Genomic DNA, 21412 nt, shown 5'->3' with positions numbered 1-21412 from the left:
ACACCAAATGTACAGCCCAGGAATTACAGATATATGACTGAGATGGAACTAAGGGATCAAAATTTCAATGATTTCCTGAATGACTTATACTTACACATACAGTTTATTGTTAATTAAGTTCAACCCTACATTGAATAAACCAGTAAATTGAGACCCCATGGTCACATAATTTTTAAAGTACATGGAACCCTGAAGTATTCCAACCAAATTTTTTATTTTGCATATTTTTAATCTGAGGTTCTGAAAATGAAATGATCCTGCTACACATTAACAGACCTAACCTATACCTTATTTGTTTCAACATAAATCCTAAACAAATGAACGACTTCACAGTAGTTGTTTTAAGCAGATACAATTAGGTTTTATTTCTTTTAGAGGTGAGGAAAAAGTTATCTTGACAGGGTTAAGTAATGTCTCTTAGACACACGTAATTAGCAAAAGACAAACTGAAATTTAAACCCAAGTAGCCTACTACCAGAAAGTCTGAGTTTACTTATTCTATTCTGCTCCCAGGAGTCTGCCTGACTCAACCTTCTTCCTCCAATTCCTGAATACATGTATTATCAAATACCATGTAAATACATCGTTGTTTTCTATCATTATGATTTAAGAAGTGGGGGGGGCAGTGGAAGTCCCACAAAACTAAATGAATACAAAAGCATTTGAGGGAGGAGAAATAAATTTAAAGTAATATAGCAAACATGCATGTACTTATTCATCAAGTTACTATACCTTTATTTACCAAGTATGGGCTCATATAAGCACTCACAGGTAAAATAAAGACACATGGTGCCTTCTGTCACAGGTTAGACAAATCATCAGGAAATGAATGACATAGCATGGAAAGACTGCTCTCAAGTCTTTGTGTGATGCCTGACTGCTATATACTGGGAAATATGGGAAAGAGCACCTCAGCTATGTATGATGGGTAAGACAGAAGTTTCCCTTCAGCTGGTATCTGAAGGGTTAAGAGAAATCAAGGAGACTCAGAATAAGGAATAAAAAAAGAAGAAAGAAAGAAGGAGTAAGAGTACACTAGAAAATGAAAAAGAAAATAACCAAGAATGAAGCCTCATTATTCAAGGAGCTCCCAGGTGGGGGCCTCCATGCAGGTAGGGATCATGACACAGGTCACAGGTGAAATGGGGAAGCAATCTCACAGAGACCTTTACTTATCCACAGTTATGGCCACAGATGAGGAGAAACATAAAAGATTCAGTGATCATTCTGTTTTGCTGAAAGTAATCAGAATACCTGTGGGTTTGTCTCCTATATATAGTGAATACAGTGATATACATATATACACACATTTATGAATGTGTATAGTGAACTACTGTGGAAGTGATAGGGTAGAACTAAATCCCGCTTAGGGGTTGGGGTAGAAGAGCAGAGAAACCTTACTCCATGCCTCGATAAACTCAAAAAAGTCAGTCCATGCCTCGATAAACTCAAAAAAGTCAGTCAGATAAAGATCATGACTTTTAATACGATACTGCCTGAGGTGGTCATTAACTAGAAAGAAGCATGTCCATAGTTCTCTGTGCTCATCCAAACACAGCCTCAGTTCATGATCTTATTCTCAGCATCAGCATCTCCCTCTTGTGGGTGCATGAGAGGGAACCTGTGAGCCCTCCATTATCAAACCTTCAGGGAAGGCAGAGTGAAGAAGGTGATATTACAAAAATAGAGCTATTTTACCCTGCGTCTTCGGAGGCTCAATATTTTACTCTCCCTTGGACAAGAAGTGTAGAAATAATGACTTTCTTTCCTCTTTCTCCCAGCACTTCTTTGGAATGTAGGTCTTTTTGCAAATATCTTGCAGCAAGTTATTAAAATACCAATACATTTTTTCATGTATATGTTTATCTTCCCACACAAACATATTAATGTATTTTTAGCATTATGTTCTATATGACAACTTACTAAACACTTTGTCTTGTAGAGTCCATCAATTCCTGTTGCTTTTTGTCTAGTTTTCCTTTCCTTGCACTGCTCCAATCATTGCCATTAGTTTATACCCTAAAGCAATTCCATGTACCTATGGCTGATAACTAAACACAATTAAAGAAGCTTTACAATTTATGAAATTATATTTTCTAGCTTTTGCATTTGTCATTTCACAACACTTCACTGAAATCTCCCACCATTATTTACGATTAATGTATCCTACAATACCACCTGTATTAAAATTCTAACTATCCAATTTTTATTCTAGAACAACATGCTAGAGAAGTCATTGATATACCAGTACATTACTTCAATGGGGTAAATCCCCAAAATGTTGTCTTAGTTTAATATGACTTGATTTTGACAAAAGGCTACCAATTCAAATTGTAGACCTATTTGCAATTCTAGGGTGGGGAGAGCAGGAGAAATGACTTCAAAATGACAATGAAATAAGTTTAGCATTACTGAAAGTGAAGGAAGTGAGGAAAAAACTGTGCAAGTGAGGGAGAACAAAGAAGACCTATGATATAAAATATTCCATGAAGACTCAGTTTCTTTCACAATGGTTAAGAAAGCTATGGAAAATAAAGCTACCAATAAAAACACTGAAGCTACATCACAGACACTCCCTGTGCTGTGATTAACGAAACAGATATTCTGTTTCTGGTCAAAACTTCATCCTACCTAGAGACTTTCTCATAGCAAGTTTAACATCTTTATTCCTCAAGCTATAAATTAAGGGGTTCATCATGGGAACCACATTGGTGTAAAAGACTGAGGAGATTTTTCTCCGATCCATAGACCCCTCAGAAGACGGTATGAGATAGACAAAGGCAGCTGATCCAAAGAAGAGAGAAACAGCAATGATGTGGGAGCTGCAGGTGCTGAAGGCTTTGGCTCTGCCCCCTGTGGAGCTGATGTGGAGGATGCTGGAGAGGATGTAGCCATAAGACACAAAGATGGTGACAGTGGGCACAATGATGTTCATGCCTGCCACAACAAAATTCACCAGGTTATTGACGTAAGTGCTTGTGCAGGAAAGCTGGAGTAGAGGAACAATGTCGCACAAATAATGGTTGATGGTGTTTGCATCACAGAAGCTCAGTCTCAGCATGCAGAGCGTGAAGGCCATGTCACCAGACAATGCCATGAAGTAGGAAGCCAGCATAAGGCTGGAACACACCTTAGGAGACATGACAACATTGTATGTGAGGGGGTTACAGATGGCCACATAGCGATCATAGGCCATTGATGTCAGCACATAGCATTCAGAAATGCCAAAAAAACAGAAAAAAAAAAGTTGGGTCATGCATCCTGTGTAGGAGATAAGATTCTTCTCTGACAGGAAGTTAATCAGCATTTTGGGTGTAAACACAGAAGAATAACATATGTCTATGATGGACAAGTTAAAGAGGAAGAAGTACATGGGGGTGTGGAGGCGTGAATTCAGTCCAATTAAAATGATTAAACTTAAATTCCCTGACATACAGACCACATACATCACTAGAAATAGGAGGAACAGCATGAGTTGCAGGTCTGGTCGGTCTGTTAAACCCTTGAGAATGAATTCAGTCACAAAGGAGCCATTTCCAGGAGCCATTCTTTTCTAAGCCATAGGTGGACACAGAAAAAAAGTTTACATTAGCGAGCAACTCAACTCTTCCCTCAGTACCTCATCCAGGAACAACTGGCAATGTGGGCACAAGCCCACCTGGACCCATGAGACCCACTTGGCCACTATCATGAGTGACCCCTATGTGACCAGAGGCTAAATAAGCCAAAGGCAGCAAAGGACATCAGATCTCAGAACCACACATTAGGAAGGATAAAGAACTAGGCACATCTAGGGGCCTGGCCCTGCCTCTCAAGGCAAACAGGACAGGCTTAGAAATGACATGAATTAATGCACCCTCCCTAGGTCAGAAAGTCTCAGTGTTCTCTTACCCTGGAATTTGCCCCTCTGGTCTTAGATGGGCAATTTTAGATTCTGAGTCTGATTCCTCTCAGTCTCTGAGAATGCTGTCCAGCCTTCACTTTATCTATAGCCTGGGAGTCTTCTGAACCACAGGTCATAATTTCTGATGGTGCTTTGCATTCCTTGCAAGTAGCAGAGAAAAATTAAGTCTTTATTATTATTGTATTTGCTACCGAAGATCTTGGTTATAAACAGGGAAGGGATTTGTTCAGTCTTTTCCCCATGGGTTAGTCTATGGGTATAGAGGGAATAGGGTATATATACACAATGGCCTGCTTTGAAATTGTTAGGGACTCAGATTTTGCCCATTTCACTTCCCTCTGGGGATTACACATCTCTCAGTATAGATCTAAAATGAATCCTGCATCTCTGTTATATTCTACTAAGGAAAGTCTATTCTCTTTTATATTCCATTTATTCCCTTAACTTAAATGGATTTTTTTGGTAAAGTTTCAGTCTCAAGATTTTCATTGGTGGCTATTTTTCAAAAACTATAACAAGTTACTTCAAGTCTCTTCCTTAGGAAATCTCTAAAGATTTTTTTTTTTGCAGGGTTTCATCTCCCTACCAAAGTTTTTATTTTTAAATAATATTGGAAATTTTGGCCTAAAAACTTAATAGCAGAGGTAACAATTTTCTCTGGTATTTCTGTGGAAATTTCTATGGAAAGGGAGAGACGAGTTCCATCTTTCCCTGCAATTTCCTTCCTATTTTCCACTCCTACTGTTATTATTTGAGCAAGTTGCTAATGTCTGTGTTCATCTTTGTTAAGAGAGGGGTGGTGAAAACATTACCTCTTTCATGAATCTCTTATAGTAATTAAATGAAATACCAGAACTAACACGGTTGCAACCATGCCTAGTATATGGTAAGTAGTTAATAAATGTCAGTTGGCATTTATTTTCACATAAATTCCAGTATATTACACAATACTCATACATTTTCCCCTTAACTCCTGTGTTTCCTATAAAATGTAAGTTCTGTCAGGTCAAATATTTCATCTTTAGCTTAGACTTTTCTCCCAGAACTGAAAGCAATGTGGAGCAAATAGAAGCAACTGAATATAAATGCATTTCTGAAAATCATATTCTCTTTGGCTGAGAGCCTCAGAAAATATATGACAGTTCTCACATTCTATGCAATTTCTACTTCACATAGCAAACTCAGTGTGTCTGGACACCATACAACTTCTGTTTATACTTCACTGAAATGCCCTCCTAGTGGTCTCTGACTAAATCTAGTGTCTCCCCGCTTTCCTCATCTACATTTCTGCCAGATAACCTTTGAGAGCTCAGTTCTGGCCCTCCCAAGTCAAATTTTTTTTGTACTTTCGGAGGTAATGTTGAATTATAACACTGTATATGATTCAGAAATACAAGTCCATACCACACCCACTACCAAGTTCACCATATCATAGTTTACCACCACTGGGGTCCTCTTTGTTCACTAGCCTCAACCATCTTGCTGGTAGCTTCAATCTTCTAGGCATGGGGTGGGGGTTCATTTCATCTGTACCTTTTCTTGTCTATATTTGAGATCAGTGCCCTTCTGACTTATTTCACTTTGCATAATCCTTCCCAATTCCATACATGTTGTCACAAATAGCAAGACTGCATCTTTTTTTTAGTTGCTTAGTATTCCTGTATGTGTGTGTGTGTATGTGTGTGTGTGTATGTGTGTGTGTGTGTAGCCCTTACAGAACTATTTATATATGTACCTATGTTTAGCAGTATATATAATCCTTACAGACATGTGTGTGTGTGTGTAACATATCTTTATTTGTCCACTTATCTGCTGTTAAATGTATAGGTTGTTTCTACTACTTTCTATCTTAAACAGTGTTTCTTCAAGAGTGCAATGAAAATAGGAATATATTTATCACTGAATTAGTGTTTTTGATTTCTTCAGGTAGCTAACCTAGGATTGCAATTATTGGCTCATAGGGGAGACTTGTTTTTTCTATTTTGAAAACCTCCATACTGTCTTCTATAGGTACTGAACCAATATACATTCCCACCAACAGAGAACAAGTGCTCTTTTTTCTCCACATCTTCATCAACACTTGCTGTTGCCATTACTTTTCATACGGCCCAATATCATAACTAAGGTGTATCTCATTGTAGTTTTAATTTGTATTTCTCCAGTAAGTGATGTTGAATATTTTGTTATGTGCTTGTCAGCCATTTATTTGTATGTTTTCTTTGGAGATGTGTCTATTTTGATTGTCAGCACATTTTTAAAAATTGGCTTATTTGCTCTATTATTGTTGAGTTGCAGAAGTTCTAATGGATCTGGAATATTAGCCCCTTGTCAAATGTTGATATGCAAAGAGTGTCTCCCACTTTACAGGCTGTATTTCATTTTAATGCTACATTCTTTCCCTGTGAATTCTGTTGTAGTTTATTTGCTTGTTGTAGCTTTGGATTCCCTTAGCACCAGAGTTGGGTCCTCCTAAATCCAATACCATACAATGTTTCTGTCTAATCTTTCATCCACTTATTTTGTGATTTCAGGTTATTTCATCCAAAACTTTAAACTATTTTGAAGTGTATGAGCATGTATGGTGTGAGATAGGGGTCTGGTGTCATTCTTTTCCATAGCCTGTCAAGTTTACCCAACACCATTTTTTGAAGAGACTTTCCTTTCACCATTGTATGTCTTTATTCCTTTGCTGTATTACTATACGTAAAACTGTGATTTTATTCCTGGGTTTGACTATTCTACTTGTCTGTCTACTTTTATTTATTTTTAAATATTTATTTATTTATTCATACAGAACTGGGGTACAGGCCAGAGATGCGGAGGGTGAGAGGATTCACCAGGGACAGAGTGGGGAACAGAACAGGCAGATTGACGAAGTACACTGCTGAGAGGAGCAGCGGGCAGGTCAGGAGAGGTCTGCCACACCATGTGGTCACCTCCAGGGCAGGCGGGGATTTAACTCATGTGGAAGTGGCTTAAGTTTCTTAGTGCTGTGCTTTAACCTGCTGCACCACCAGGGAGGGCCTACTTTTATTATTACAAAATCAAATCACAAATCTTAGTTATCTGTTCATGCGTAGGATTTATTCTGCTATGTTGTGTAATTAAAATCTTCTTTTAAGTCACTCTTTTCATGTTTTTGCTTACATCATCATAGTGCCCAAAGTTCTGCTGTGTATCACCCAGGAACCTCTGCCCTATTTCTGTATGCCCCTCTCATTTGCTGTATGCCTGGATATGGTCATCTTGCCAATTTTGTCTTTTTTCTTGAAAATAGAGCAATTTTGTTTTTACATAAACAAATGGATGTGTGAAGCAATATCAATTTTCTTCTGCTTCCTGATGAGACTGGAACAGGAATTATCTACTTGAATGTCTTGCAAATGCTACAAAATACAAGACTTGAAGACATTGTGTGGGGAGAGTGGGGAGTTGCCAGTATGAAGAAGAATGGAGGATGGAGTTCCGTAAAGTGGGGGATTCATGATATAGAATTGTGAACCCCATTTATTTTTCATCATCATTTAACCACAGTGCACTCATATCATGTTCATTCCAAACCTTTACATGAGCAACAGTAGGAGCATGTTCAAAGAACACACAGGATGTAATCTGGGAGTGCTCTCATCCTAAAGTAGGGGTACAATATTCTGTTAAACTCAGACACAATGATTTAGAAACAGCTCTCTCTGAGTAAACAAACCAAGCTGTATCTTTTGGCTTATCTGGTTGACGCTCAACTGTGACAATTTTAATACCATCATAACTCTGCTTATAATTTGTCAGTATCGTTTACAAAATGCACACACAAAAAAAAACTACTAAAGATAACTACGTCACACACGTCGCACATGTAAAATACCTCACAGTACTTATTGCTACCTAAAAATTATTTAAATTGCATGTTTTAAAATGTTATGCCTTATATATCACAAAATGTATCTTATATGTCACAAATGTATCTAAACTATTTTGTCTTATATATCACAAAATGTATCGAAACTATTTTTATTACTATTTCAAATAACAAATTAATTTGAAGAAAGTTTATCTTTTCTGAACATGAGAAAGTTTAATTTTGAGACTTATGAAATTTAAGATTAGCTGCCAGATCTAGCCCTTTCTTGAGCAACCTCAAGTTGTTATAAACACGTTACAGATTGGATTTACCTCTGTAGAGTCTACAAAGGTTTGTGAGTAACTCGGCTACTCTGTATTTGTTTAAGTATGCATTTTTTTTCACTAGGAAAACAAGTTTATCAAACTGAATGACATTACATAAAAAGAAACTTCAAATATCCCAGTGAAAGAAAACAAAAGATAACTCCATTTAAGATAAACTATTCTGTGTGAAAAGAACCTAGTAAGTGGAAGCCAAGTTTGTTGATACTAGTGTCAGAAAAAGGGGCATAAATAATCACTTTTAATTATTCAAGTATTTAGCAAGGCCGAATATCTTCAAGCAAACAAGACAATAAATCAACTGTGCTAAATTTCACAATGCCTAAATAAATGAGTAAAGATCAGGGAAATAATAAATAGCAAATATTTTAAAAGATATCTTAGAATTTATTTATAGATGTCCCTGGATACATCTTTGAGAATTTTAACAATGTTTGCCTTATGTAAAAAAAAAAAAAAACCCTTTCAGAAAAGATATTGTCACAATTTTGTTTATTCACTTAATTTTCTTTGTAGTTGTCATCCCTGCGCAATGCTATTTTTTACTACTGCAGAATCCATCTGGAAATAGTATATGGAAGACAACAAAAAATAGGACTAATTTACTTCTGAGGGTCTCAGGACACTGTTTTATTTTCTAAATTCCTCCTGCCTGCCTTGAGTTTCCATTCCCTACCCTATCTTATGTCCTGAAACTTCCACCTGCTCTCTATTCTGGCTCTAACATGGCCATAGCTTTTCTAACTTCATTTTGTTAAACAGATTGCTGAGAATTATAGTTTTAACAAAGTTTTCTTTTTTGGAAAAGAGCTATCATGTGGGATATATGAAAGTACTGTATGGAAAGGATGAAACTTAAGGATGAAACATGATTTCTAATATTCATCACCATTCCCCAGACAGAGACCTCTTATTAATGATAGTAGTCACTCTTGATACTGGCTGGTGTAATGGCATATTTCTATGAGCCTTTCTCTCCCATGCCCAGTTCTCTGAATTATAAAGCCAGCAACTTTCACAAATTTGATTTTTCAATTTGGCTGAAAATGTAAGTTCCCTATTTGAGCCAACCTTCTCACAAATGTATCAGCTTAGAAGATCTCCTATTTCCAACAAAAACAAAAAACCACTTTCTTAGATTTAAAAAAAAAAAAAGGCAGAAAATTAATTCAGTGATTGCCCTGGAATATAACAGGGTCAAACTTTAAATTAAAATTATTTTCTCAGAGTCCATGCTTATTGAAACAAACATAATAAAACAAAACAATACAAATTATACCACAAAAAGTATTGGACAGAAATCAGTAGGCTAAGAGATTAGTGTAGGGCCCTCCCTGGTGGCGCAGCAGGTTAAAAGCACAGCACTAAGAAGCTAAAGCCACTTCTGCATGAGTTGGATCCCTGCTTGCCCCAGAGTTGAGCCACACGGTGTGGCAAACCTCTCCTGACCCGCCCGCTGCTCCCCTCAGCAGTGTACTTTGTTGATCTGACTGTTCTGCTCCCCACTCTGTCTCTGGTGAATTCTCTCACTGTACTGGTGAATCTGAGTGACTGAGTAAGTCATCTATCATGATGACTCTCACTGTCTATGTACTTGACAGTTAAGCATCATTTGACTGTACAAAGGAAACAAACTCTGGAAAAGTTTGATGCAAAATATTAACATATAAATATTAGATTATGCTGTGTAGTCTTTAAGTGACAGTCTCTGACATTTAAAGAAGACATATCCTTGATGACAGGAAGCTGGAAGTATGGGACAGAGACTGCAGACCTGGCTCACACATTTCATTGCAAGTGGCATGTAAGAGCCAATGATACAACTTAATATCATCTACTGTGTTAAATTATAAGATAGTTTAAAGACAATTGACTTTTTTCAGTGTAAAAACTATGTCCAAAATTAATAAAACACATTTAATGTCTTACTTGATCTTTTACTAAACAGAAAGAAGGGACAGACTTTCTGCAAGTGGAGAGAAAAAGAGAGATAAGAAGCCTGAATATATGTAGTAGGAGAAGATATTTAATTAGCCATGTTAAGAAAAATTAGGAAAGTGTACACCAACTAAAAAATTTTAAATAGATGCACAAAATATGTAATGAGGTATACACAGAAAAATCTTGTTCTAGTCAAAATTTTCTCCTATTCAGGGTTTTTCTCATAGCAAGTTTAACATCTTTGTTTCTGAAACTGTAAATTAAAGGGTTCATCATGGGAACCACATTGGTATTGAAGAGAGAGATTTTTCCCTGATTCAAAGATCCAGTGGAAGAGGGCTTGAGGGACATAAAGGCAGATGAGCCAAAGAAGAGAGAAACAGCCATGATGTGGGAGCTGCAGGTCCTGGAGACTCTGGACCTGCCCCCTGTGGAGCTGATGTGGAGGATGCTGGCGAGGATGAAGCCATAAGACACAAAGATGGTGACAGTGGGCATGATGATGTTCACGCCCGCCACAATGAAAACTACCAGTTCATTGACATAGGTGCTGGTACAGGAAAGCTCAAGCAGAGGGAGGATGTCACAAAAATAATGATTGATCCTGTTGGCACCACAGAAGGTCAGTTTCAGCATGCTTCCTGTATGGATCATGGCTTTCAAAAATGCTATCACGTATGAACCAAGCATCAGACTGGAACACACCTTAAGAGACATGGCAACGTTGTACATGAGTGGGTTACAGATGATCGCATAGTGATCATAGGCCATTGATGTCAGCACATACATTCTGCTTTCACAAAGAAACAGAAAAAGAAAAGCTGGGTCATGCATCCCATGTAAGAGATAGTATTCTTCTCTAACACAAAACTAATCAGCATATTGGGTGTGTATACAGTTAAATAACACAAATATATGAAAGACAAGTTACAGAGGAAAACGTACATGGGAGTATGAAGATGTGAATTCAGCCCAATTAGACTTATCAAACCCAAATTTCCCAACACAGTAATCATGTATATTACTAGAAACAGGAGGAACAAGGGGGAATTGGAGGTCTAGTCGTTTTGTTAATCCCATCAAGAGGTTTTCAGTCACAAAAAAAAAGTCATTTCCGGAAGCCATTCTTCAGGGGAATCTGTGAGCACAAGAGTAAAATATTACCCAGAGAACAACTTAATTATTTCTCTTCTTGGTAAGAGGGCATTTGCAATGGAATATCTGAGTTTAGAGCAACAAGAGCCTGTAGAGTTGTTTAATAATCATGAATGAGTGGCATAGATGATCTCTTTACAAGTACTCTTTATACAAGCAGCAAGAAGCATCAAGCCTTTAGACTAGACTGAAGGACTGCTGAAAAATCAGAGGGTCAGGAAGAACTTTGGGCCACAAAACCACAATTTTCCTTCTCTCATCTTAACATTTCTTTATTACTTGAACCTTCTCAGTGAGATTAGAGGAAGCAACTCTTTGTGGCAGGCACAAGCCTGTAATGCAGATTAGACTTGGTGTGTTGGGGACCAAGAATACTGTTCTAATGTAAAATGAAATGACAGAGTGTCTGAGGCTATTGCCCCAGTAATAGCCCTAAATGTACACGAGTCATGGTTCCACCTGTGGAAAAGGAGCTTATGAACTGATATAATGCATGTCTGGGTCTGCTAAAATCTCTAAACATTTCCAGCTTCTCCCACAACTAGATCATTCTGCCAATTTTACTTCAGGTTCCAAATTGGAAAAAAAAAAAAAAAGATATGACACTTTACATCATCAGACTTCCATCTCAAACAAGGAGGAAATGGATATAAATATAATTCTAACACTCACTCACCTTAAAGCTGGAACCTCAGTGCTTTTGTATCATACTTAATGCCCCAAGGTCCTGGAAGGCAAACGTCAGACACAGGGACTTATGTTCTTTGCATTCTAAGACCGTAAAGCCCACACTTAATTTCTGATGTGCCATAGAAATCGGTCAGGAGTATAGATCATAATCGAATTATAGCATTTAGTTCTATATGACTTTTTTGTCATCATTTTTACCACTTGTAAATTATGAAAGATTTAATGTGAGCATAATGATATATGCTGACTTATAAACAGGGCAGTTCAATCTCTTCCCCAGGGAAAATTTCTAGGCGTAATAGTGAACTAAGGGTATTATTTACACCTGAATCATAATTTGTTTTAGTTCTTCAGGGATGCAATATCTTGCTGAAGTTCTCCCTTCACTGTAAGAATTGCATATCTCCCAAGAAAGAGTCCAAACATAAACTCCCATTCAGCTCCTCAAGATGTCAGCAGATCAACCCCTATTCTTTCCTACCCTACATGAAACACACTGAGCCAATAAACAATTTTTGTACATATTCCCTTTGTAAGAAATCCAGAAACTAGCTAAGTGGGTCATTCACCCAATTGGTGCATGACACCAGGCACGTGAAGCTCCCAGCAAAATTCAGGCTGCCTTCTAGCGAGAAGACTTCTCCTGCCACAATCTCTTATGGTGACTCAGTTCCTTCTACTTGCTGGAAAGGGAAAGAGGTGAACCATACAATCCAAACTCTGATTTCCCTAGGAGCTATACAGATTAACCTGAGCATAACCTGCCTCAGAAAGGTGCAGGGACAGATAATATGGATAGTCCAGCTGCATAAAGGCAGAAAAGGAGAGACTGCATTTTGGGTTGCTGGTCACCATGGTTCCTCCCATGTTTTATTGTGGATATTGCATTAAAAGGTTTTTCCACTAGCTTCTCTTTGATGATGGTAGAATTGTATTGTGAATCCAGTGGTCCAACATATCAGTTACATGAAGAACTGACTTCAGTCTTACAGTTATATAGTGCTGGTGAGGTCTGGTATACTCCAGGAGATGGGAGTCATGAGAACAAAGTAGAAATCTAAATTCAAAAACTATCTTTTGTTTAAAATTTCTTCATTACATTATTTCTAAGGGTTTTACTAATGCTTATCTATTTAAGATTTATTTCTTTATGCATACAAGAACTAGGGTACAGGCCAGAGGAGGGGGGTGACAGGATTCACTAGAGACAGAATGGGGAGCAGAAACCAGCAGGTATATTGAAATACACTGCTGAGGAGAGCAGCAGGCAGGTCAAGAGAGGTCTGTAATGCCATGTGGGGTCACCTCCCGACTGTGGCTTGAATTCGTGCTGCAGTGGCTGTGGATAGCTTCATAGTTCTGCCCTTTAACCAGGGAGGGCCTTACTTATCTGTTTAAATAAAATTATGTGTTCTATTTAAGGGAAGGACTCCTGTTTAAATCTGATGAATCTCAGTGCTTCTTTAAAGCTCCCAAGTAATTCTAAAGTACAAGGAAAATACAGTATGAAAGGACTAAATTATGAAGTCATTGTGTTAGACCTCATGTAAACAAACTTCACACACAATGTTCTGACTTAGTATAACCAAATAGCAGCACTGTACATATAGCTCAGCTACTAATGTACATAAATGATAGTAACTGATAACCATAAGTACTAAAAATAGAGGATATAACAGATAACAAAGTGATGTCATATTTTTAAATATCTTGTATATCATTAAGATATGTTGACAATTGCTGAGTAGTTGATATCCAGAAACTTTCCACTTAAGAAATGGAACTCTTGAATCAATTATCTATTCACTGGATCTGATTTGACTTAAATATGAAACTGGGTAATACATCTGGGATTCTGATAAATTGATTTGAGTCTAAACATGAATGCCATGTTTCATATATAAACAAGATAACGTCATATATGCATATGTATATGCATATAAATGTGTATGTTTTCATATAAATGTATATAGTAATTCATGTGCATATTTACATCAATATATCTACAACTATCAATGTGTGTGATTTTGCACAGACATATCAAAAACTGAATGTTTGGCAACTCTCCCCAGGGTGAAGGCTATATATTTAAGTCCTATAAGAATCAAAGCAGACATCTTCAAGTTATCTCATAGCTACAGAGAATGATTTACAGCCATAGGTTCCCCCCGGACATACAAGATAATTCTAGTCTCTTCTTTTTATTAAATGGCTTTCATAATGGAAACACATGGAAGAGAACTAAGGGGTATTCACTGGATCAAGGTTTTCTCTGAGTTGTTGAGACCAGGTTAGGCTTTCCCTTACCACTTTGGATGATGACAAACTGGAGAATACCCTGGATACCGGGACTTTGCGTAGTAAGGCTCCATAGAACCTACATTCTAATATAGGTCAAACCTTCTCTTCAAGAAAAGATCAGTTTCTTGAGATCCTATGGCCATTCTACCCACCACTCCTGTGGAGAATTATATCTACATAGAGTGGTGAGAAAAATCAGAGTTGTAACTGCATTTTCTTCCCTGTATCTGAAACACAGTTGGCGACATTTAGATATGGTTTCATTTTACCTTTTTTTTTTTTTAGCCTGTTCTATGCAAACACCACTCATTTCAAGGGGAAAGCAATTGCTTTATTAATAAATATAAAAAACATTAGTAACCAATGTGATAAGTACTAAAGCAGCACAGACACCAAAGAAAGGAACTCTCTCCCATTTTGAGGGAATCAAAATAGAATGGAGAAAACAGGAGGTTAAAATTCCAGGCAGGGGAAAAAGAATGATTTAAGGTTCAACATTACATCGACTACAAAGCAAATGTTCTAATATGCAAAAGACTATATTTTACTTCATAGTTTATCCCAGTTGCTTAACTAGTACTTAGAATTAAACATAGTTCAGGACTTCCACAGTGTATAACTCCAAACTTCATTTTCAATAGTCAAAAGATTAACAATTTATTTAATCTTCAATCTAAGACATTCTGCCACAATGGCATAATCACACTTATGACTCCCAAATATTATGGATTGAAGATTAAATAAGATATTGAATGTCCAACTTTACCACTGAAACTAGGACTTAGTAAACACCTGGTATAATGACTTGTAGTTGATCTTTGTGTGTCTCCACTTATTGTGTAGGCATATAATACAGATATTAAGTATGAAATAATTTCTGTATAATAAATGTGAATTTTTAAAATATTTTGCACATATTTCTGCTCAGAGTTTCTTGTATTCACTAAAATTGATTTTATATTTAATTGATTTTTCAAAATAATGGAAAAGTGTGTTTAATGATAATTTAAAAGCACCACAGATGGTTGAGGTTGAGGACCTAACTTCAGTACTACCACTTATAAGTAGTGACTGATTATGAACAAAACATTAGCATCAACACTCTTGAAAGTAAATATAAAGCTTGCTCATGCCTCTATTTCCTAGGAGAGTCTATTCAAGAGAGACTTGCAAGAGCCCTGTGACTACCAGCCATCCATCTTGGGGGTCTGTACCTAAGAATGTAAAAATTTAGAAGACTTTGTGAGATTTCAATTTAAAAGTACACAGTTTGCACAGCAAATCCCTGTATATAAGCCAATATTTCACCTGGTACAAGGCTGGATGCACAGTGAAATGTCCCAGTGTGTGAGAACAAAACCAGCTGTGCCTTGCCTGGGCAAAAATACCAGGTCTGTCCCCTGAGGAGGGCATTTGCTGAAATGATCAACTTCCAGGTGTAATTCCAACTCTGTCAGACCAATTTTTTAATCAGTCCATGTAGGATTCATCACTACTGTGTTACATTATGAAAATGTATCCTTCCACCAGTCTCTTATGTTGACTCTCTAGTCTTTGTCACATAGGTTATTTTGCCACACATGGCCAGGTATTTTTTATTAAAAAAAAAAATACTGACTAAAGCAATACCCATTTCCTTTTGCCAGATTCAGTAAGTACTTCCTACACAGTCCTATTTTATGGAGCTGGAAGAGGAACCATCTACTTCGATGTCCTTGCGAAGAGTAAACGCAAGAATCTCATAAACTATAACTTGAACACGTGTGTGTGTGTTGCGGCTGTGTAAAGAACAGTGGAGAATAAGGTTCAATAAATGCTGGGGTGGGGAGCTCAGCAGAAAGGGATATAGAATTCAAAATCCCTTTTACTTACTGTTTTCATCAGTTCTAACAGTCACAGTCTCTGATTATGTTTATTACAAACCTGATGAGAAGCAACAAGATCAGTGTACTTAGAGAAAGCTAACATTAAGCAAATTAAGATTGTATCAGTATCTTGTAAAACAAAGAAGTTTTTTTCTGATAAAACATGTCAGTTGGATCTTGGGATTCATGAAATGAAAGCAAGTGAGTGGCTGTGCCTTCACAATGTTTAAAACTGATCTCAAACACCACAGATATTATTGCTTAGATGCACATTTTCCTCATTAAAGAATATAAGTTTTCTGAAAGGCGTAACAAGTAAGCAAAGGAAAGAACACAAACCAAATTAACTATTTTTACAACAGAAGTTAGAAAGTTCTAACGATGAGTGTTACATTGATATCAGTGGATGAAGTGTGACTGGTCATTTAAAATTACCGGACAAGAAATTAGCAATGTAGACATTCAAAACAAGAATAAGCTAACAAACCAGTCATGTTAAAATTCCAAGTATCTGAAATTGAGTGAAGATCCAGAAAATGACTGTGACTATTATGAAAAGCATTTTTTTTTATTTTAAATTGTCATTTAATAAATCAAGTTGAAGATTTGTAAGTAATAGTATTTGGTGCCATTTTCCAAACACACACGCGCGCGCACACACACACACACAGAGAAGGATGAAACAGACTTCATATAAGACATTGTGGTAACTTGGTTTATCACCAAATTTTCCCTCTAAGTTGTGACTGCCATTCCAGCTGCAACTTGAGGTTTTTGTACCTTACAATCATATGCAAGTGGCTCATGGACCCAATAACAGCAGGAAGGTTGGTTTAAAAGTTCTGTTGGTTCAACATATTTTAATATCAAATAACTTAACTATTCTGTTTATCTAGATAAATATTTTAATCTCCATAAAAATTTTACAGAGGGAGATGAGAGTAATAAGTACAGGTTATCACTACCTACCACTTTGCTTTATAAATTTCTTCCTCCTGTTTGAGTTTCAATTATCCCACACTATTTTGTCTCTTGAAGCTTACTTCCCAAATTGGTCATGACTTTTCCACCTTCATTCTGCATCACACTACTAATGTATCATCACTGTTCCCCCCACACAATTTTTTGGGGGGATATCATTGTATTTTGGAAGCATTGGAGTCTTAATGAAGTTTTTGAACAAGATTCACAATACTCTAAAAACAACATGCTAATTCAAAGTATGTGTGTATCTAATTCTTATGACCACTCCCCAAATGGAAATATCTGATTTATAGGTCATATGCCTTGTGAGGTCTTGGCCTGATAACATGTTTCTGAGCTCCCTTTCCCACTGTGCTGTTTTCTGAGTTACAAACACTAGCAAATACTCATTTGCTTTTTTTTAATTTTGCACAAAAACTACCTCTATTTAAGCCTGTCACCTCCCCAAAATACTACTTTATCCAACAAAAAGAATCAAAAAACTGTTTCCCTAAACTACAACTTAAAAACATTACCAACCCTGAGATGTGTTATCTTAGAACAAAGCACAAGCAACTTTCAAATTTGCAATGCTTTCTCATATTCCATGGTGACTGAAACAAGATAAAAGAATGAAGCAGTAACAAATTATACTACAAAAGGTTGTAGACTCCATATCAGAAGACTAAGGGTTATTAAATGAAGACTTTTCTCTGTGAAGTTTTGTGACTTGAGTCATTGACCTGTCTGAGTCAAATGCAAATATTTTTGACAATCTCATATATGTTGCCTGCCCATAGTTAAAATAGAAACCACTTTGCGAAAACAAGCTTAATTCATTATGTACACCAGTGCAAAATAGATTGTCCTTCTTATGAAATTTTATGGAAACTTCAATATCAAGCAATATCAAGAACACATTCTTTCTAAGCAGAAGATAGAAAGATGGGAGTAGAAAAGCATGTGATTGATGCTTCAAATAGAAAATGTCAGATAATCTCCTCTGTATTATTTCCCTCAAATACTACTTGATTTTTAAGACCACCCTGTTTTCCAAAGGAAAAGTATATTCACAATGAAATACAGATAATGTAAACCTTATTTAATATTAAAACTAAAACAAAACAAAAAAGTAGAGAAGACTTTGAGGAAAGGTAAGGAAGGAGAGATCTAATCAGTAAGGATTGTTAATAAATTTACAATAGAAGACTCAGATTTCTATTTGAGAAGACTCAAATAGAATACAAAGATTGCTATGTTTTAATGAAACAGAGAGAACATCCTAATCTTTAACTACGTATACTAAGACACTGTTTCTGATCAAAACTTTCTTCTATGTATGGTTTTCTTCAAAGCAAATTTAACATCTTTGTTCCTCAAGCTATAAATTAAAGGGTTCATCAAGGGAACTGTATTAGTATAAAAGATAGAAGAGATTTTTCCCTGATCCATAGACCCAGCAGAAGAGGGCCTGAGATACATAAATGCACCTGATCCAAAGAAGAGAGAAACAGCCATGATGTGGGAGCTGCAGGTGCTGAAGGCTTTGGACCTGCCATCTTTGGAGCTAATGCGGAGGATGCTGGAAATGATGAAGCCATAAGAGATGAAGATAGTGACAGTGGGCACAATAACATTGATGCCCACCACGATGAAAACTACCAGTTCATTGACATAGGTGCCTGTGCAGGAAAGCTCAAGCAGAGGAAGGATGTCACAATAATAATGGTTGATGTTATTGGCATCACAGAAGGTCAGTCTCAGCATGCATCCTGTGTGAGCCATGGCATCAGAAAATGCCACCAGGTAGGAACCAAACATAAGGCTGGAACACACCTTAGGAGACATGGCAATGTTGTATGTGAGAGGGTTACAGATGGCCACATAGCGATCGTAGGCCATTGATGTCAGGACATAGCACTCAGAAATGCCAAAAAAACACAAAAAATAAAGCTGGGTCATACACCCTATGTAGGAGATAAAATTTTTCTCTGCTATAAAGTTAATCAGCATTTTTGGTGTAAACACAGAAGAATAGCAGAGATCAATAAAGGACAAATTAAAGAGGAAAAAGTACATGGGTGTATGGAGGTGTGAATTCAACCAAATCAGAGTTATCAAACCCAAATTTCCCAACATCGTGACTATATACATTATTAGAAACAGTATGAACAAGGGAAGCTGGAGATCTGCTCGATCCGTTAACCCCATCAGAATGAATTCAGTCACAAAAGAGCCATTTCTGGGAGCCATTCCTTTCTAGGAGAATCTGTGGATACAGAGAATAAAATTACAAAGAAAACAACTCATCTTTTACATTGTCTCCCTTCAGAAAAGTGGCACATGCACCTTGATCATCTGAGACTAGATCAGTTTGGAGCCATGGAATCTACTCAATCATTATCATTAAATAGTGAGGTGGACTCTTTTTTTTTAAGAGTTTTACTAAAATAAATGTACCCTTGACCATCAAAATTCAGCCACTGATGTGAAGGCTATTGATTCCATTAACGAACATGAAGCTGTGCAAGTCTACAGATATGGGAGAAAATTTTTGTACTGTGACAGAATCATCTTTCTTTTATCACACCTTTTATTTATACACTTCATTCACTTCAACCCTCTCTCAGTAGTAAATGTGGAGGTCCTCTCTAGTGGCGCAGCAGGTTAAAGCACAGCACCAAGAAGCTAAAGCCACTTCAGCATGAGTTCAAACCCCACCCCGGAGGCGATCCACATGGTGCGGCAGACCTCTCCTGACTCGCTCACTGCTCTCCTCAGCAGTGTACTTCATTGATTAGCCGGTTCTGCTCCCCACTCTTGTCTCTAGTGAATGAATCCTCTCAATGCTCCTGTACCTCTGGCCTATACCCCAGTTCTGTATGCATAAATAAATAAAAAAAAAGTTGAGGCGAACCCCCAGGTCTCTAGTGCTGTGTCTAGTGTAGATGAGAATTATTAGGGTAGGAACTAAGATTCTGGTCCCAAATATAAACAATTTGGAAGAAGTTAAAATCCTCCTTCATATCAGAAAATTCATGATATAGAAAAATAGATTTATCCTTGGAGAAGTATCTTCCTGACTGAAAAGGTACAACCTTTGAACCCACTAGTAACTTTAAAATATTCCAGCTCCCCATCAAACAGCTTCTTCCACCAATTACAATTAATTCTCAGGACTGAAAAACTGACGGGGGGGGGGGGGGGGATGTGCCCTATCTTAGGTCCTTGGGAGTTAACAAAAATGATGATATTAATTTAAATGGAACTCAGAAACTCACCTTATAACAGAAACCCTTCATCCTTCATTATTATTACTCCCATGGATAGGGATGGTCAGTTTCAGGCACCAAGGCTTTGAAAGTTCCTTTGATTGTAAGAAAAGGCAGCCCAGGGTAATCAGATATGCTCTAAATATTTCTGAACTATACAACATCGTACTTGATTATGACCCTGAATCCTCCAAAGTAGACAAAAATGAATAGTCTATCATCATTTTTTCCACTTAGTAGGATTCAGAAGATTTAAACTAAGTTTAATGATATATACTAGATTGCCAAAGGATAGTAATTTGCTCATACTCTCTCTTGGGAACAGTTCTTTCTGTAATAAGGTGATAAGGGGGTTATATTTACACTTAGGACATTAGTCTGTTTAATTCCTTGGGAACATAATGTGCTATTTATGGTTTCCCTTGACTCTAGCTTTGTACATCCTCTAATGAAGACCAAAAAATAAACCTTCTACATTCAGCAAGATGGCAGAACAGGAACCCTAATCATTTCCATGAACACAATGTTTCAAAATGTTTATGTACAGATCAATTTTGCAAAAAAAAGCCACAAAATATTCAAATTCTTAAACCCTATTCAAACATGGAACCAGTCAGAGCAAAGCTGTCAGTGAAACTCATGATATCCACTTGTCTTAGTACCTATCCTTGCACAAGACCATGTCATTGAGACACAAACCCCAGTTCCCAACTTCTCCGAGGGGAGACAAAGGGGAGCACCACACAGCAATGTTCAGGTTTCCTTGGTCTGGATGGCCTGTCTCAGAAAGATGAGGAGGCATGGGACAGGACACACTCTACCTGCCCAGCCAACAGAAAACAGATGGGGTTGAGTCGCTCCCCCTAACTTAGCACAAAGCTAGTGGGAGAAACCCTCTCCCTCCAACTTTGTGATGGTGCGTGGATGACGCCCACTATCTGGAAGCTGCCTATAAAAATAGCTTCAGTCTGGTTTGTTTTAGAGACTGATGAGACCAAGCAACGCAGGTCAGGCAAGGGTGCTGGGTACTAAGGACAAAGAAGTTGCTTTGAACAGAAAACTTGAGAGGCCCCTAGAATCACCAGCTGAACTTAATGCTATGATTCTTCTCCAACACTAGGCAAGTGCTGAAGTTAGAG

At 37.3% G+C, this 21412-nt stretch overlaps 3 protein-coding genes across 3 annotated transcripts; all 3 read right to left on the bottom strand.

Annotated features, from left to right (window-relative positions):
* Positions 1-2614: 2614 nt before the first annotated feature.
* Positions 2615-3547, bottom strand: LOC101632524 (olfactory receptor 147-like). Its single transcript, XM_012729509.1, has one exon. It carries the CDS (start codon positions 3545-3547, stop codon positions 2615-2617), a length of 933 nt encoding a protein of 310 aa, XP_012584963.1.
* Positions 3548-10219: 6672 nt separating this feature from the next.
* LOC101632290 (olfactory receptor 145-like) lies at positions 10220-11152 on the bottom strand. The gene is given in 3 exon segments (XM_012729513.1): positions 10220-10812; positions 10815-11073; positions 11075-11152. Coding segments are annotated over 3 exon segments (930 nt in total).
* Positions 11153-18321: 7169 nt separating this feature from the next.
* LOC101632068 (olfactory receptor 8B3-like) lies at positions 18322-19254 on the bottom strand. The gene has a single exon (XM_004689148.1). It carries the CDS (start codon positions 19252-19254, stop codon positions 18322-18324), a length of 933 nt encoding a protein of 310 aa, XP_004689205.1.
* Between the last annotated feature and the right edge of the window lie 2158 nt (positions 19255-21412).

The sequence above is a fragment of the Condylura cristata genome, unplaced genomic scaffold (genome assembly GCF_000260355.1).
Source record: "Condylura cristata isolate star-nosed mole 26May11 unplaced genomic scaffold, ConCri1.0 scaffold00025, whole genome shotgun sequence".
Classification (NCBI taxonomy): Eukaryota; Metazoa; Chordata; class Mammalia; order Eulipotyphla; family Talpidae; genus Condylura; species Condylura cristata.
The sequence above is the reverse complement of the archived record's forward strand: the minus strand, read 5'-3'. Positions and strand labels throughout refer to the sequence as shown.

Coding starts and splice junctions, on each gene's coding strand:
- LOC101632524 (XM_012729509.1), bottom strand. CDS start 3,547: ATGGCTCCTGGAAATGGCTCCTTTGTGACTGAATTCATTCTCAAGGGT.
- LOC101632068 (XM_004689148.1), bottom strand. CDS start 19,254: ATGGCTCCCAGAAATGGCTCTTTTGTGACTGAATTCATTCTGATGGGG.